At 43.0% G+C, this 18,703-nt stretch overlaps 2 protein-coding genes across 8 annotated transcripts in view; one reads left to right on the top strand and one right to left on the bottom strand.

Annotated features, from left to right (window-relative positions):
• LOC118370979 (electrogenic aspartate/glutamate antiporter SLC25A13, mitochondrial-like) overlaps positions 1-5,902 on the top strand; it is a 129,616-nt gene extending 123,714 nt beyond the window's left edge. For both annotated transcript variants that reach the window (XM_052469944.1, XM_052469945.1), the window contains one exon: positions 3,776-5,902. In XM_052469944.1, the coding sequence (XP_052325904.1) occupies positions 3,776-3,959 (184 nt within the window). In that variant the 3' untranslated portion in view covers positions 3,960-5,902. The remainder of the gene's footprint in view (positions 1-3,775) is intronic.
• Positions 5,903-6,037: 135 nt separating this feature from the next.
• Positions 6,038-18,703, bottom strand: part of LOC118397640 (cytoplasmic dynein 1 intermediate chain 1) — a 147,883-nt gene continuing 135,217 nt past the window's right edge. For all 6 annotated transcript variants that reach the window (XM_052469951.1, XM_052469949.1, XM_052469950.1 and 3 more), the window contains 2 exons: positions 18,388-18,513; positions 6,038-7,077 (listed from right to left, as the gene is read on the bottom strand). In XM_052469951.1, coding sequence (XP_052325911.1) covers positions 6,967-7,077; positions 18,388-18,513 — 237 coding nt within the window. In that variant the 3' untranslated portion in view covers positions 6,038-6,966. The remainder of the gene's footprint in view (positions 7,078-18,387; positions 18,514-18,703) is intronic.

Raw genomic sequence — 18,703 nt, forward strand, 5'->3', positions numbered from 1 at the left:
AGCTGTGATGTAGGACAGTCTTAAACTACAGAGATACAGAGCTGTGATGTAGGACAGTCCTAAACTACAGAGATACAGAGCTGTGATGTAGGACAGTCTTAAACTACAGAGATACAGAGCTGTGATGTAGGACAGTCCTAAACTACAGAGATACAGAGCTGTGATGTAGGACAGTCTTAAACTACAGAGATACAGAGCTGTGATGTAGGACAGTCCAAAACTACAGAGATACAGAGCTGTGATGTAGGACAGTCTTAAACTACAGATATACAGCGCTGTGATGTAGGACAGTCTTAAACTACAGAGATACAGAGCTGTGATGTAGGAAAGTCCTAAACTACATAGATACAGAGCTGTGATGTAGAGCAGTCCTAAACTACAGAGGACAGTCCTAAATAGCTGTGATGTAGGAGTCCTAAACTACATAGAGAGCTGTGATGTAGAGCAGTCCTAAACTACAGAGATACAGAGCTGTGATGTAGGACAGTCTTAAACTACAGAGATACAGAGCTGTGATGTAGGACAGTCTTAAACTACAGAGATACAGAGCTGTGATGTAGAGCAGTCCTAAACTACATAGATACAGAGCTGTGATGTAGAGCAGTCCTAAACTACAGAGATACAGAGCTGTGATGTAGGACAGTCTTAAACTACAGAGATACATAGCTGTGATGTAGGAGGACAGTACAGAGCTAAACTAAACAGAGATACAGAGCTGTGATGTAGGACAGTCCTAAACTACAGAGATACAGAGCTGTGATGTAGGACAGTCCTAAACTACAGAGATACAGAGCTGTGATGTAGGACAGTCCTAAACTACAGAGATACAGCGCTGTGATGTAGGACAGTCCTAAACTGCAGAGATACAGAGCTGTGATAGTCCTAAACTACAGAGATACAGAGCTGTGATGTTGGACAGTCCTAAACTACAGAGATACAGAGCTGTGATGTAGGACAGTCCTAAACTACAGAGATACAGAGCTGTGATGTAGGACAGTCCTAAACTACAGAGATACAGAGCTGTGATGTAGGACAGTCTTAAACTACAGAGATACAGAGCTGTGATGTAGGACAGTCCTAAACTACAGAGATACAGAGCTGTGATGTAGGACAGTCTTAAACTACAGAGATACAGAGCTGTGATGTAGGACAGTCCTAAACTACAAAGATACAGAGCTGTGATGTAGGACAGTCTTAAACTACAGAGATACAGAGCTGTGATGTAGGACCGTCCTAAACTACAGAGATACAGAGCTGTGATGTAGGAAAGTCCTAAACTACATAGATACAGAGCTGTGATGTAGAGCAGTCCTAAACTACAGAGATACAGCGCTGTGATGTAGGACAGTCCTAAACTACATAGATACAGAGCTGTGATGTAGAGCAGTCCTAAACTACAGAGATACAGAGCTGTGATGTAGGACAGTCTTAAACTACAGAGATACAGAGCTGTGATGTCAGGCAGTCCCAAACTACAGAGATACAGAGCTGTGATGTAGAGCGGTCCTAAACTACAGAGATACAGCGCTGTGATGTAGGACAGTCTTAAACTACAGAGATACAGAGCTGTGATGTAGGACAGTCTTAAACTACAGAGATACAGAGCTGTGATGTAGAGCAGTCCTAAACTACAGAGGTACAGAGCTGTGATGTAGAGCAGTCCTAAACTACAGAGATACAGAGCTGTGATGTAGGACAGTCTTAAACTACAGAGATACATAGCTGTGATGTAGGACAGTCCTAAACTACAGAGATACAGAGCTGTGATGTAGGACAGTCCTAAACTACAGAGATACAGAGCTGTGATGTAGGACAGTCCTAAACTACAGAGATACAGAGCTGTGATGTAGGACAGTCCTAAACTACAGAGATACAGCGCTGTGATGTAGGACAGTCCTAAACTGCAGAGATACAGCGCTGTGATGTAGGACAGTCCTAAACTACAGAGATACAGAGCTGTGATGTTGGACAGTCCTAAACTACAGAGATACAGAGCTGTGATGTAGGACAGTCCTAAACTACAGAGATACAGAGCTGTGATGTAGGACAGTCTTAAACTACAGAGATACAGAGCTGTGATGTAGGACAGTCCTAAACTAAACTACAGAGATACAGAGCTGTGATGTAGGACAGTCCTAAACCACAGAGATACAGAGCTGTGATGTAGGACAGTCCTAAACTACAGAGATACAGAGCTGTGATGTAGGACAGTCCTAAACTACAGAGATACAGCGCTGTGATGTAGGACAGTCCTAAACTGCAGAGATACAGCGCTGTGATGTAGGACAGTCCTAAACTAAAGAGATACAGAGCTGTGATGTAGGACCGTCCTAAACTACAGAGATACAGAGCTGTGATGTAGGACAGTCCTAAACTACAGAGATACAGAGCTGTGATGTAGGACAGTCTTAAACTACAGAGATACAGCGCTGTGATGTAGGACAGTCCTAAACTACAGAGATACAGAGCTGTGATGTAGGACAGTCCTAAACCACAGAGATACAGAGCTGTGATGTAGGACAGTCCTAAACTACAGAGATACAGAGCTGTGATGTAGGACAGTCCTAAACTACAGAGATACAGAGCTGTGATATAGGACAGTCATAAACTACAGAGATACAGAGCTGTGATATAGGACAGTCATAAACTACAGAGATACAGAGCTGTGATGTAGGACCGTCCTAAACTACAGAGATACAGAGCTGTGATGTAGGACAGTCCTAAACTACAGAGATACAGAGCTGTGATGTAGGACAGTCCTAAACTACAGAGATACAGAGCTGTGATGTAGGACAGTCCTAAACTACAGAGATACAGAGCTGTGATGTAGGACAGAGAGAAGCACTTGTGCTCTTTCTCATTCCAGCTTTTCGGGGTAAAATTGAGCTCATGTTCCCTGGCGGCACAAACTGGTCACTCTTTAGAATGCACTCTAATGTTCCATTGACCAATAAGAGACAGAGACAGGAGGGCAAGGGGGAGAGTTTTAGGATAAGCGTCACCAAATACATTCCATTCCTTATTATACTCTACATGTAATTGTATTGACAGAATTTTGTCAAATACTTTTGGGTTCTTTCACAAATCAGGACCAATGAGTTAGCCAACGAACTGTCCTAATTATTCTGAAATAACATGCATAATAATATAATAATAATATAATATGCATAATGTGTCGTCTTCACAGACTTTGGCCCATTTTCAGAAATGTTCAGAAAAATATTCAGTGAATACTCTACTGCTCGATGGTGTGGTGTGGGTGTGAAATGTGTTCCTTTTTGTCTGTATTGGAAAGATATCACAGAAAGTCGTATATGAAACCATTGTGGGATATTCATTTATTTCTGGTTTCAGTGCTCTGAGGAAAAATAGCACTCTAAAAAATAAAATAATAAATAGCTCTCTCGCCCATTCTTAATATTCGATTAAGATGTTTATTTTTTTGTGGTGGACAATGTTTAATATAAAAACTCTGTTAACTCTTCCCTCTCTCTCGCGCGATCTCTTTTCCCCTCCACTTTTGGTTTCTCTCTTTCTCTCCTCCCTGGTTTCTCCTTCCCTCTCTGTCTTTCCCTTCCTCGTCCCCCTCTCTCTCCCCAATCCCTCCTCCTCCCTCTCCCCCTCTTGTCCTTTCTCCCCTCTCCCCTCCCTCCTACTCCCTCTCTCTCCTCCTTGCTCCTCCTCCCCCTCCCTCTCTCCACCTCCCTGCATCCTCCCTTACCCTCTCTCCCCTCCCTCCTCTCTTCTCCCGCCTCCCTCTCTCTCCACACCACAGAAAACCATCTGGCTCGGAGCCGACTCCCAAGTCTCGGATCAACATGCCGGCGCCCAGTCCCGACCACATCGGCGGCTTCAGGTTGGCCATGGCTACGTTCGCTGGCATCGAAAGCAAATTTGGACTCCACCTCCCAAGATACAACGTACATGTAATCCCCCCGTCCAAGGAGGACGCCCCTTGAATTTAACTTCCTCTGCCCACACGTAGGGGGCAGAATAGAGCACACACGCAATCGTTACGCCCTCTCCCTCCCAACCCCGCCCCGTTGAGCACTTGGAATTTTCCACCCGAAAGAGAGGCACATTCTGACTAGTATGATGTGCCTCTTTAGGCTTTAAAGGAAAATATGTATCGATGTTTTAGTTGATATGAGACAAAAAAATAAATATTAAGAAATTCTTGAAATAACCGTTATACGTCATGCTCTAAAATCACATCAGGTTGGTTTAGCTTCTGTTTTAGTCTCATATACCTGTAAAGATGACTTTTTGAGTCAGTCTTATTGTGGAGATCAAGGGCTCTATTCAATCTGTGTCGCTGAAGCTAGAAATGTAAAAATAATTTCCTATTGAGCCGACGTCTGCAGCATTTACCGGGAATGCAGCATTTACCGGGAATGCTGTCTCCGCTGACGCTGAGGCGTTGCCATTAAATTGAAATCACGCTGTAACGCTGAATTTCCGTGATACTGATTAGATATAGCCCTAAGTGAAAGCTACAGTACTGACATTGTCTGTCTGGAGTAGTGTCGTTCTGGTTGGTCTTTTAACAGAGTTGTAGAGGGTCTGGCCAGGACTTGAATTAGACCTGGACTGCTTCCTCTTATTACATCATCACTAAAGCCGGGACTCATTCAAAGATGCATTGTCAACAAGCACATTGCACTTGATTTTTTAGGTCATTTATGCTTGAGCCGACATGCATAGCCTTTACCATGAATGTCAATGTCCGGGTTGACAGTGCAATGAGCTTGTCGACAAAAAAGCCTTTGTTTGAATCCCGGCCTAACCATATAATGGTGATTTCACTGTCTTTCACCAGAGAGTTTGTCTGATTAGAGCTTATTCTGTTGAGGTTATATCCGTCAAATGGACATGTTTTTATTTCCATGTTAAATGTGATGTTATCGATGGGGAATGTAACACAAGCACGCACATCTGAACAATGATTCTACTGTACATATGAGAACGAACAGAGAGAGATATTTTCATATTGATACGGTTTGCCAAGTTGCTTTTTGGATACTGTGAAGCAAAAACATTAATAATCTTGATCATGAAAAATATTGACCAAACACTTGAATGTAATACATACTGTTCAGTGTTACCACCATTTGCACCCAGTATTACTACTACTACGGTACTGTACTGCCTGTTATCCTAAGTTGAGTTGTCTGTCAGCTCAAACTGTGTTATGTGTTGAATTAATGTCTATTTAAAGAGTCAGGGCACAGCAGAGCAGAGGGAGAGAGCAGAAAGATGACTAGCTATACTACGCTACACTACATTACTCTATAGTACACTACACTACACTAGACTAGCTGCTCGTTGTCATGCAAGACGCCCGTATTTAAACTTGTACAGGAGAGGAGGATTATATGGTGTGTAATAATTGTGCCGTACTGTATGTATGGCAGCAATATTGAGATACACTGAGTGTACTAAACATTAGGAACAGCGTCCTAATATTGAGTTGCACCCCCTTTTGCCCCCAGAACAGCCTCAATTCGTCAGGGCATGGACTCTACAAGTTGTTGAAAGCGTTCGACAGGGATGCTGGCCCATGTTGACGCCAATGCTTCCCACAGTTCTGTCAAGTTGAAACCGGTGCGCCTGGCATCTACTACCATACCCCGTTCAAAGGCATTTAAATCTGTTGTCTTGCCCATTGAATGGCACACATACATAATTAATGTCTTAATTGTCTCAATGCTTAAAAGTCCTGCTTTAACTTGTCTCCTCCCCTTCATCTACACCGATTGAAGTGGATTTAACAGCTGACATCAATAAGGGATCATTCAGTAACTTTAATTTGGATTCACCTGGTCAGTCTGTCAATGTTTTGTACACTCAGTGTATATGTACTAATAAAATGAAAGAGAAACGTCTAACGTTAGTAAACAAAGTGTGTGTGCCTTCTTTTACAAGGGGGTATGTTGTGGTGCGACAATTCAGAGAAAAGCTTGACACCTGGTAAGAGAGAATCATAACAGACAAACGTCCAACTTGTGACACTATGTAGTTCAACATCAACAACAAGTTAACAGTTCTTCAGCCATGATTTATTGGCAGATATATCATGATAAACAGCGGGCACACACTCAAACAAAGTGCTAAACTAGAATTCGTTTCTTAGGCCTGTAGCCATGGACAGTGCAATAATCCTCACATTAGAGCCCTATAACATTGACATAAAGCAATTACAGACATCCACAACATATTAGAACATATCTATGAAGCTGTAAGAAGCTAATGTGTTGCATGCAGGGGGTTGGATACTGAGAAAAACACAACAAAAGCACTGTGAACATGAGACTTCTGTAATGTGACAGCATAGAGACCTATAGGCCCTGTTCTCACTGCTAGTTTCACAGCTGTAGTAAGACCTATGATTGGATATGGGATTCACTTAGGTTCTGAGCACTGTAAGACAGCTGACCACATACAGTAAGTGAATCAATAAATAATTAATATAGTAAATTACAAAGAGGCCCGAGGTGCTTATACGACTAACATATATTAACATAAATGAACACAAAAACAGTGATGTTAATACAGTAGAGAGAAAGCATGTTGTAGCCTGAACACACTGCTGGAATAGTGGTTGTGTTCCCCTGCTCAGACGTTGCATGCATCAACCAGTGGTTGCTTGCCACTTCATCGACTGTGCAGTCGGGCACCAGATTACTATAACATATGATGTGGTTAGCTGATAGGTAAAATGCCTATCCAAGTGTTGTAAGATCTGGCACGTGTCAGCAAGGGCTGAACAGGAGAACACGACCCGTAGCTGTCACAGAGAGGGGGCGGGGTCTAGAAACACATGCTGCTGCTTTGACAGGTGTGTGAAATCATGTCATAAAGGTGTGAGAACAAAGCCTTCTGATGGGCTGGATCGCCTAGTGACCCACCCAGTGTGCCTGGCGATGCTCCGTGATCCCATTGGATTCTGCAGTGATTTGTTCAATTCTATGGCGTCAGTTCCACAGGCCCTTCCTCCTCGCCGTCGGCCCGGTTGGCCTTGATCTCCATCAGGGTACAGGCGAAACGTGCCCAGTCCTCACTGTGGGGCACTGCCAGCTAGGAGGAACCACAGAGACAAAAACTAAATATATCCACATTCACACTGCTAGATATCCCCAATGGTATTTTTCTATACAATAGATTATGTTTTGACCAAATAACTGAGTCTTTGTCAGGATCCGATTGGCTGGTTTATCAGCCTCATGAGCAAATACAGTCCAGTATATGTATGATTCTGTTCATGGTCTAAATCTCTGGTCTCCTTGTTTACTGTCCACTACATTTACATTTCACATTACCAAAAGTCCCTGAAGAATCGAGGACCCTAGAAGAAATACAATTGTAGCTTTTACTTGAAGTTTCAAGCTAATCTAGTCAATGGTCAGTGAAAAGTACACTTAGAACGTTGTTTCATTCCTTACAGGTTTTGTATGACTGTGACCTCCAGTAACCAGTCATTGCGAAGCACTGCTGTGAAAGTCAAATGGGAAAGGCTACTTGGTTGGTTGGTTGCCGTGGCTGCCACCCAGGCTGTCACTACGGTTACCACTTTGCAGGCTATAATTAACCAGCAATAAGGAGGTGGGAGGGGACAGTGGCCATTTTAAACCCTCAGAACTGTTAAAGCACACCAGGGATCCTCCTCAGGGAAATCATCATCAATAGATAACTAATGTAAAATATAATGTGTCCATAAAATGTATATAGTATGGATAGTGCATTCGGAAAGTATTATGACCCTTTGACTTTTTCAACATTTTGTTACGTTACAGCCTTATTCTAAAATGGATTCAATTGTTTTTTTCCCCCTCACCAATCTACACACCCCATAACGATGAACTAAAAACAGGATTTTAGAAATGTTTGCAAATTTAGTTTTAAAAAACCTGGAAATATCACATTTACAAAAGTATTCTGACTCTACTTTGTTGAAGCACCTTTGGCATTGATTACAGCCTCGAGTCTTCTTGGGTATGACGCTACAAGCTTGGCACACCTGTATTTGGGGAGTTTCTCCCATTCTTCTCTGCAGATCCTCTCAAGCTTTGCCAGGATGGATGGGGAGCGTCACTAAACAGCTATTTCAGGTCTTTCCAGAGATGTTCGATTGGGTTCAAGTCCGGGCTCTGGCTGGGCAACTCAAGGATATTCAGAGACTTGTCCCAAAACCACTCCTGTGTTGTCTTGGCTGTGTGCTTAGGGTCGTTGTCCTGTTGGAAGGTGAAACTTTGCCCCCAGTCTGAGGTCTTAAGCACTCTAGAGCAGGTTTCCATCAAGGATCTCTCTGTACTTTGCTCCATTCCTCTTTCCCTCAATCCTGACTGGTCTCCCAGTCCCTGCCAATGAAAACCATCCCCACAGCATGATGCTGCCACCACCATGCTTCACCGTAGGGATGGTGCCAGGTTTCCTCCAGATGTGATGCTTGGCATTCAGGCCAAAGAGTTCGATCTTGGTTTCATCAGACCAGAGAATCTTGTTTCTCATGGTCTGAGAGTCCTTTAGGTGTCTTTTGGTGAACTCCAAAAGACACCTAAAGCTGTCATGTTCCTTTTACTGAGGAGTGGCTTCCGTCTGGCCTCTCTACCATAAAGGGCTGATTGGTGGAGTGCTGCAGAGATGGTTGTCTTTCTGGAATGTTCTTCCATCTCCACAGAGGAACCCTGGAGCTCTGTCAGAGTGACCATTGTGTTCTTGGACACCTTCCTGACCAAGGCTCTTCTCCCCCGATTGCTCAGTTTGGCCAGGCGGCCCACTCTAGGAAGAGTCTTGGTGGTTACAAACTTCTTCCATTTAACAATGATGGAGTGGAGGCCACTGTGTTTTGGGGACCTTCAATGCTGCAGAAATGTTTTGGTACTCATCCCCAGATCTGTGCCTCGTCACAATCCTGTCTCGCAGTTCAAATTCGTCGGACCTCATGGCTTGGGTTTTGTCTGACATGCACTGTCACCTGTGGGACCTTATATAGACAGGTGTGTGCATTTCCAAATCATGTTCAATCATAGCAAATGGTCTGAAAACTTAATGTATTTTTTAAAATACATTTGAAAACATTTCTAAAATCGTGTTTTAGCTTTTTTGGATTTAATCAATTTTAAAATAAAGCTGTAACATAACAAATTGTGGAAAAGGGAAGGGGTCTGAAAACTTTCCAAATGCACTGTATTTGATTTATTTTTGATTTGATTGAAACTTTATTTAAACAAGGAGTCACATTGACATTAAACATCTATTTTACAAGAGGGCCCTGTAAACACTACAATAAAAACAGAATGATAAAACAACATACATATACAGTACCAGTTAAAGGTTTGGACACACCTACTCATTCAATGTTTTTCTTGATTTGTACTATTTTCTACATTGTAATAACCAGAAAAGTGTTAAACAAATCTAAATATATTTTATTTGAGATTCTTCAAAGTAGCCATCCTTTGCCTTGCTGACAGCTTTGCACACTCTTGTTACAGTATATGTATCCCCCCAAAATATATTTACCCCCAAATATATGGGGGATTGCAAATTATGCAAATAATTACATTGATAGAAGCCACACTCTATCTGCAATATTAAAGCTGATCTATTCAATGGCGCTATCTCCGTCATTTGGCAAGACTAAAACAAGTTGAGTTGGCAAAAGCAGAAACCGGCTGGCACACAGGGTAACGCTTTTATGGGAATTACAATCAATTATAGGTTACAGGGAAAGCCAATGAAAGTATTTACAGAGCACTTAACGAGGTCAAGCAACATGAACTATAAAACCTGAGAACACAAAACAAAGCCAGTAACAAGAAACTATCCACACATTCATTCCTTATCACTGTACCATCTCACACACCAGAGACATTTATTTGTATTCTCTGAAAATATAATTCAGGATAATGAACTACTTCATTATGGTGTCTCTCCTATCGTGATGTGTGTTTCGTCCTATATTTTTATTTGATTAGTAATCCCCAGCCCCCGCAGGAGGCCTTTGGCCTTTTGGTAGGTTGTCATGGTAAATAAGAATTTGTTCTTAACCGACTTAGTTAAATAAAGGTTCAATAAAAATAAATATAGAGGTCCCGTGGTAACTGTAAGTGCTGATATTGTTAAGTGGAAACATCTAGGAGCAACAAAGGCTCAGCCGCGAAGTGGTAGGCCACACAAGCTCACAGAACGGGACTGCCTCAGTGCTGAAACACGTACAAATCATCTGTCCTCGGTTGCAACACTCACTACTGAGTTCCAAACTGACTCTGGAAGCAACGTCAGCAAAATACCTATTCGTCGGGAGCTTCATGAAATGGGTTTCCATGGCCGAGCAGCCGCACACAAGCCTAAGATCACCATGCGCAATGCCAAGCGTCGGCTGGAGTGGTGTAAAGCTCACCGCCATTGGAGTGGTGGAAACTCCTTCTCTGGAGTGATGAATCATGCTTCACCTTCTGGCAGTCTGACGGACGAATCTGGGTTTGGCGGATGCCAGTAGAATGCTACCTGGCTCAATGCCATCTGTAAAGTTTGGTGGAGGAGGAATAATGGTCTGGGGCTGTTTTTCATGGTTCGGACTAGGGCCCTTAGTTCCAGTGAAGGGAAATCTTTTTTACATTTTTATTTATATGTTTATATGGGACAAGAATATCCCTGGGCAAAACCTTCCCTAATCAGGATGACACTGGACCAATTGTGTGCCTCTCATGGATCTCCCGGTCATGGCCGGCTGCAACAGAGCCTGGACTCGAATCAAATCAAATCAAATGTTATTTGTCACATACACATGGTTAGCAGATGTTAATGCGAGTGTAGCGAAATGCTTGTCCTTCTAGTTCCGACAATGCAGTAATAACCAACAAGTAATCTAGCTAACAATTCCAAAACTACTACCTTACAGACACAAGTGTAAGGGGATAAAGAATATGTACATAAAGATATATGAATGAGTGATGGTACAGAGCGGCATAGGCAAGATACAGTAGATGGTATTGAGTGCAGTATATACATATGAGATGAGTATGTAAACAAAGTGGCATAGTTAAAGTGGCTAGTGATACATGTATTACATAAGGATGCAGTAGATGATATAGAGTACAGTATATACGTATACATATGAGATGAATAATGTAGGGTATGTAAACATTATATTAGGTAGCATTGTTTAAAGTGGCTACTGATATATTTGACATCATTTCCCATCAATTCCCATTATTAAAGTTGCTGGAGTTGAGTCAGTGTGTTGGCAGAAGCCACTCAATGTTAGTGGTGGCTGTTTAACAGTCTGATGGCCTTGAGATAGAAGCTGTTTTTCAGTCTCTCGGTCCCAGCTTTGATGCACCTGTACTGACCTCGCCTTCTGGATGATAGCGGGGTGAATAGGCAGTGGCTCGGGTGGTTGTTGTCCTTGATGATCTTTATGGCCTTCCTGTGACATCGGGTGGTGTAGGTGTCCTGGAGGGCAGGTAGTTTGCCCCCGGTGATGCGTTGTGCAGACCTCACTTCCCTCTGGAGAGCCTTACGGTTGTGGGCGGAGCAGTTGTCGTACCAGGCGGTGATACAGCCCGCCAGGATGCTCTCCATTGTGCATCTGTAGAAGTTTGTGAGTGCTTTTGGTGACAAGCGGAATTTCTTCAGCCTCCTGAGGTTGAAGAAGCGCTGCTGTGCCTTCTTCACGATGCTGTATGTGTGGGTGGACCAATTCAGTTTGTCTGTGATGTGTACGCCGAGGAACTTAAAACTTACTACCCTCTCCACTACTGTTCCATCGATGTGGATAGGGGGTTGTTCCCTCTGCTGTTTCCTGAAGTCCACAATCATCTCCTTATTTTTGGTGACGTTGAGTGTGAGGTTATTTTCCTGACACCACACTCCGAGGGCCCTCACCTCCTCCCTGTAGGCCGTCTCATCGTTGTTGGTAATTAAGCCTACCACTGTTGTGTCGTCCGCAAACTTGATGATTGAGTTGGAGGCGTGCGTGGCCACGCAGTCGTGGGTGAACAGGGAGTACAGGAGAGGGCTCAGAACGCACCCTTGTGGGGCCCCAGTGTTGAGGATCAGCGGGGTGGAGATGTTGTTGCCTACCCTCACCACCTGGGGGCGGCCAGTCAGGAAGTCCAGTACCCAGTTGCACAGGGCGGGGTCGAGACCCAGGGTCTCGAGCTTGATGACGAGCTTGGAGGTCACTATGGTGTTAAATGCCGAGCTGTAGTTGATGAACAGCATTCTCACATAGGTATTCCTCTTGTCCAGATGGCTTAGGGCAGTGTGCAGTGTGGTTGAGATTGCATCGTCTGTGGACCTATTTGGGCGGTAAGCAAATTGGAGTGGGTCTAGGGTGTCAGGTAGGGTGGAGGTGATATGGTCCTTGACTAGTCTCTCAAAGCACTTCATGATGACGGAAGTGAGTGCTACGGGGCGGTAGTCGTTTAGCTCAGTTACCTTAGCTTTCTTGGGAACAGGAACAATGGTGGCCCTCTTGAAGCATGTGGGAACAACAGACTGGGATAGGGATTGATTGAATATGTCTGTAAACACACCAGCCAGCTGGTCTGCGCATGCTCTGAGGGCGCGGCTGGGGATGCCGTCTGGGCCTGCAGCCTTGCGAGGGTTGACACGTTTAAATGTTTTCCTCACGTCGGCTGCAGTGAAGGAGAGTCCGCATGTTTTAGTTGCGGGCCGTGTCAGTGGCACTGTATTGTCCTCAAAGCGGGCAAAAAAGTTATTTAGTCTGCCTGGGAGCAAGACATCTTGGTCCGTGACGAGGCTGGTTTTCTTTTTGTAATCCGTGATTGACTGTAGACCCTGCCACATACCTCTTGTGTCTGAGCCGTTGAATTGAGATTCTACTTTGTCTCTATACTGACGCTTAGCTTGTTTGATTGCCTTGCGGGGGGAATAGTTACACTGTTTGTATTCGGTCATGTTTCCAGTCACCTTGCCCTGATTAAAAGCAGTGGTTCGTGCTTTCAGTTTCAGGCAAATGCTGCCATCAATCCACGGTTTCTGGTTTGGGAATGTTTTAATCGTTGCTATGGGAACGACATCTTCAACGCACGTTCTAATGAACTCGCTCACCGAATCAGCGTATTCGTCAATGTTGTTGTCTGACACAATACGGAACATATCCCAGTCCACATGATGGAAGCAGTCTTGGAGTGTGGAAACAGATTGGTCGGACTAGCGTTGAACAGACCTCAGCGGGGGAGCTTCTTGTTTTAGTTTCTGTCTGTAGGCAGGGATCAACAAAATGGAGTCGTGGTCAGCTTTTCCGAAAGGAGAGCGGGGCAGGGCCTTATATGCGTTGCGGAAGTTGGAATAGCAATGATCCAAGGTTTTTCCAGCCCTGGTTGCGCAATCGATATGCTGATAAAATTTAGGGAGTCTTGTTTTCAGATTAGCCTTGTTAAAATCCCCAGCAACAATGAATGCAGCCTCCGGATATATGGATTCCAGTTTGCAAAGAGTCAAATAAAGTTCGTTCAGAGCCAGCGATGTGTCTGCTTGGGGGGGAATATATACGGCTGTGATTGTAATCGAAGAGAATTCCCTTGGTAGATAATGCCAATGACATTTGATTGTGAGGAATTCTAAACCAGGATTTCTAGTGGCACATCTCTAGTGGCACCTTAGACTACTGCGCCACTCGGGAGGCCAGTGAAGGGATATCTTAATGCTACAGCATACACTGACATTGTAGACGATTCTGTGCTTCCAACTTTGTGGTAACAGTTTGGGGGAGTTTTGGGGGAGGCCCTTTCCTGTTTCAGCATGACAATGCCCCCGTGTATAAAGCAAGGTCCATAAAGAAACAGTTTGTCGAGATCGGTGTGGAAGAACTTGACTGGCCTGCACAGAGCCCTAAACTCAACCCCATCAAATACCTTTGTGATGAATTGGAACACTGACTGCGAGCCAGGCCTAATCACCCAATATCAGTGCCTGGCTGATGTTCACTAATGCTCTTGTGGCTGAATGGAAGCAAATCCCTGCAGCAATGTTCCAACATCTAGCAGAAAGCCTTCCCAGAAGAGTGGAGGCTGTTATAGCAGCAAACGGTGGACCAACTCCATATTAATGCCATGATTTTGAAATGAGATGTTCGACGAGCAAGTGTCCACATACTTTTGGTAATGTAGTGTATGTCAGAATATCTATTTAACCTTTGTTTAGCCAGGTAATTGAGAACAAATTATATTTGATAATAACAACCTGGTGTAATATTATAATATAATTATATCATTGATTTTGAAAATAATAGCATTGGGGCATAAACAGCCTACTATGATTTTGTCCCAAATGTGGTACCCTAATCCCTATGGGCCATGATCAAAAGTAGTGCACTATATAGGGAATAGGGTTCCATTTGGGATGCATATTATGACTGTACCCATCAGCAGGACTATTGCCTCTTCACATTCCATCGTGTTGCATTGTTGCTAGACCTTCTTCCCAATCCATTCTAGTTTTAACTCTTTCTTTACGGTGTTTAATAGCTTCACTCCTTCCAGGAAATAAAAGCAATTCAAACTTCACTGGAGGCTTTATTTATGAGCCACCATTACCATCAACCAACAGAGAGGGAGAAAGAGAGAGAGAGAGACAGAGGGAGAGAGAGAGAGAGACGGAGAGATAAATAGAAAGGGAGGGAGAGATCGGGAGAGGGAGATAAAGAGCGAGGGAGAGAGTGAGGGATCAAGAGGGGGAGAGAGAGGGAGGGAAAGATAGGGGGAGGGAGAGAGGGAGGGAAAGATAGGGGGAGGGAGAGAGGGAGTGAAAGATAGGGGAGAGAGAGAAAGAGGGAAAGATAGGGGGAGGGAGAGAGGAAGTGAAAGATAGGGGGAGAGAGAGAGGGAGGGAAAGATAGGGGGAAAGAGAAAAGGGTTGCGTCCTAAATGGCACCCTATTCCCTAAATAGTGTACTACTTTTGACCAGAGCCCTGGTCAAAAGAAGTTGGAGCCCTGTTCAAAAGTAGTGACTATATAGAGGATAGGATGCCATTTGGGACAGCCATGGACTGACCACACGTTAAACCCAGCCTCTCTCCAATTACCACACTACAGAAGGCACCCAAGACATCACACACACACACACAAGGCACATAGCCCCAAAAGAGCCCTGCAAACATGGGATTCAGGGAGGTTGGCCACTTTGTGGTGAAGGTAAAAGTCATGTGGAGTCTGTTTTAAAAGAAAGAAGAATATAGGAGGGATAGAGGAGAAATTCCAACAGAAACATCAAGGATAATGCTGCCTGACGGGTTAATAAACACATATTAAGAGATGAACCACACACCAGGCCCTCAATGGAGTTTAGAGGTAATGTGCCTGAAGAACGGCTTGTATACGTATGACTTATTACACTACCCTCAGTGGCGACCCGTCATTCAGTGAGTTTTGAGACCCACATTTTTTGCAATAATAAAAAATAAATGTTATTTTGGCATTAATACGTGTCACATATCAGTTTGCAAACAATATATATATATATAATTGAGTTAATAAAGCTGCATACAAACATGGTCTCTTTTTTGTTTTCTTGATCAAGGCAGCTCCAAAATGCAGGTGTTTCAGCATAGCTCAGTGCTTTCTGTGGTGGGGCAAGCCGGCAGAAAATACGGAACGTTGCACCGTGATTGGCTCTGTGTTCTGTCACTCACGGGGACACTAGGTCACAGACCTTGAAAATTCTAGCCCCTTGGGTGCTGCCATAGAGTTACATTAGAAGTGCCCATCCATGAAGGCTCAAGGTCTTTGGCCACAGATAAAATCACATCAAATCACGTTATATCTATATCATACTTTCAAAATCTAGCAGTCATCACCATGAATCAAGTCGACAATTTACTGGCGAATCCTTTTTAATCCTTGTCATATGAAGAGAAATAATGAAGAGAAATTATAGATCAAACGTATCGATGCTGATTGGCCATTGGACATAAACATTACACAAGAAGTTGGAAATCACAAATTCAACAATGAGTGGTTTGGAAGGAATCTGTAGCTAACTGCAAACATTGCAAATAAATCACTAGCCCGATATTCAGTGGAGTGGCTGTGTGGTACCAAGTCTAAGATTAAGGGTCTCTTTTCTTAGCTTAAAATGATAAACATTCAACATTGGCCATGCTGTTAATGAAGCATGATTTGTGCAGCGCTCAAAACAACTTAACTCGGTACTGCAAAATCTGACTTTAGTGAGTTCAAGACAACTGGGAACTCTGGAAAAATGAGATATGACTGGGAAAATAAGTTTTGAACTTTCATCCAACTCTGTAAATCTGGAACTCGGGCCTCTTTTTAGAGTTACGACCTGAAGATCACTGACGTCATCATGATTCAACCTTTTTTTCCTTCGAGTTCCCAGATGTCTTGAAAGCACCATAAATCCAGAGAATGGCAGACTTTGATGACAAAATTGAGATATGTATACTGTAGCTAAGAAAGTAATACTAAGTGTATGTTGTGTAGTGAGCCTCACCCTAATAATTTGGTCTATTTTCACCTCTTAATTTCTCCTATTGTTCTGACTTGGTGGTTCACATGTAGCCTATAACCTGTTTTTGAGAAATGGAATCATTGAATATTGTAAGAGCTTTCATTGTCTGCTTATATGCCCCCTTTATTTATCCTACATTTCTGACTTGGTGTACAGGGAAAACACTGTAAGAACGGCCCATGTTCTGAATTTTGTTCGTGTACATTTCTGAACAGTTATATTGACTTTGTCCGTCCTAGCTCTCTCATTGATGTATTAATCAAAATTACGGATTGCCTCTAATCTGTTTGTCGTCCCCTTATGCCATATTTTGTACATCTCAATTGTCTGTAGAAATCACATTTGTTTAAGCAAGTCAGCCATATCAGCTATGTTTTTTTAAAAGGCAGTAAATTAGGCTGAATGAACTGCTTCGCTGCCAGACAAGGCTCAGCTGATAGTCAGGTGTAGCAGTGATAGCAGTTATTATTATTATTATTATTATAAGATGTCGGGACCGCTGTTGCGACAGCTTTACTTAGGCCCCGTTTGTCACCGTTATAGTGCAATTAATGTATTGCTTTAAACACCTTTAATAGAGTAATAGTGTTGTTATATATTTAACCAGGCAAGTCAGTTAAGAAAAAAATATATTTACAATGACAGCCAACCAGTAGGTTAACTGCCTTGTTCGGAAGCAGAATGACACATTTTTACCTTTTCAGCTCAGGGATTCAATCCAGAAACCTTTTGGTTACTGGCCCAACACTCTAACCACTAGGCTACCTGCCTATGGTGCAAAGAGTTATTTTTGTGCCCTTAATATCAAGCAAAACGTCTGAAGTCGAGACAAAATTCTTTGTACTGCAAACAAAAATAATGATATTGAAAGCAAAATATGAACCCATAAGTATTGATAGCAAAACGAAATATTGCAAGGAAATAATTTCAAAATGCGAGAACAAATGAATTGTAAAATGGATGCAAAAAAGTTTTTAAAAAATGTATGACAGCGTGATTAAATAAAATGCCTCCCTCGTTCCTGCAATTATCCCTCTCTTTGGTTGTTACCCTGGCCTATACTTTAGCTGCCTTTTTTCCAGGTCCATGTTTCGGCACACTCAATCCAGCAACATACTGTAGCACCCTGCATCCCACCGGGTCGGTCCTGACCGGTCCCTGGATGGAGACCAGATGAAGCTGGAAGTGGTGAAAAAGAAACGCAAAAAAGAAACTTGGGGGAAGAAAAAAAAAATTGATTTTTTTTTTTAAATCACGAAGGGAAAAAAACATGAAAAATGTACATGACACTTCACAGGTGTCCGAAAACCATGTGTCTGATGTGAAGATGTAAAAAAATCAATACATTCATGTGGGGTACATACTTTTTCATGTCACTCAGTGGCGTAGCTCTGTCCATTGTGACAGGTCACAGAGAAATTCACCAAACAACTGGATTCTTCAGAATGTTAATACCATAGAGATAAAACTAAATTGTTGATGTTTTTCTCTGGGGTTAATAGTACATAACAAACTAACTTTTCCTCTATGCTTAATATTACATACCACCTAACCCATAGTCATATTCTCCTGAGTTTTTGATACAGTATTACTGTAACATTCCCTAGAAAACAAAAGTTTTGCTTACTCAAATGTAAACAGTGTTTATCTAACGATACTCTTAAAAGTTTCTTATGTACTACCGGTGTTAACATTCACAAGAAAACATGTGTTCTGCTAACTCACTCTGATGTAGACAATGCTGATCAAGAAAGGCAAAAAGAGTTCCGTGAAGTAATGTGGGCCTACTTTGTGTTGGCACCCTGATCCCTACACAATGCACCCTATAGGGCTCTGGTCAGATGTAGTGGGCCATTTGAGACTCAGTCATAGTGTTCATATCATACCTCTCCTGCGTCGTAGATCCACAAACGGCCCTCTGAGTCACCCACGGCAACCTCCTTGCCCGCCGACCCCCAGCGCACCCTGTTTAGGGCGCAGGCTCCCTCGATGGTTACACTGGCTGTGGGGACCTGAGGCTCACACGGTTACACCAGTCAATCCATCCATCCAGTTTGATCCACAAAGTACATTACAGTTATACAAACATACTTATTCCTAAAGGTAGGCTGAACTGCCAGAGAGCAAGTGAAGGCGACAGCAGCAAGGAAAGTACTACAATTTCAGGTTTCACTCATAGCTGTAACAGTATAATGACACTGC

The sequence above is a fragment of the Oncorhynchus keta genome, chromosome 19, assembly GCF_023373465.1.
Source record: "Oncorhynchus keta strain PuntledgeMale-10-30-2019 chromosome 19, Oket_V2, whole genome shotgun sequence".
Lineage (NCBI taxonomy): Eukaryota > Metazoa > Chordata > Actinopteri > Salmoniformes > Salmonidae > Oncorhynchus > Oncorhynchus keta.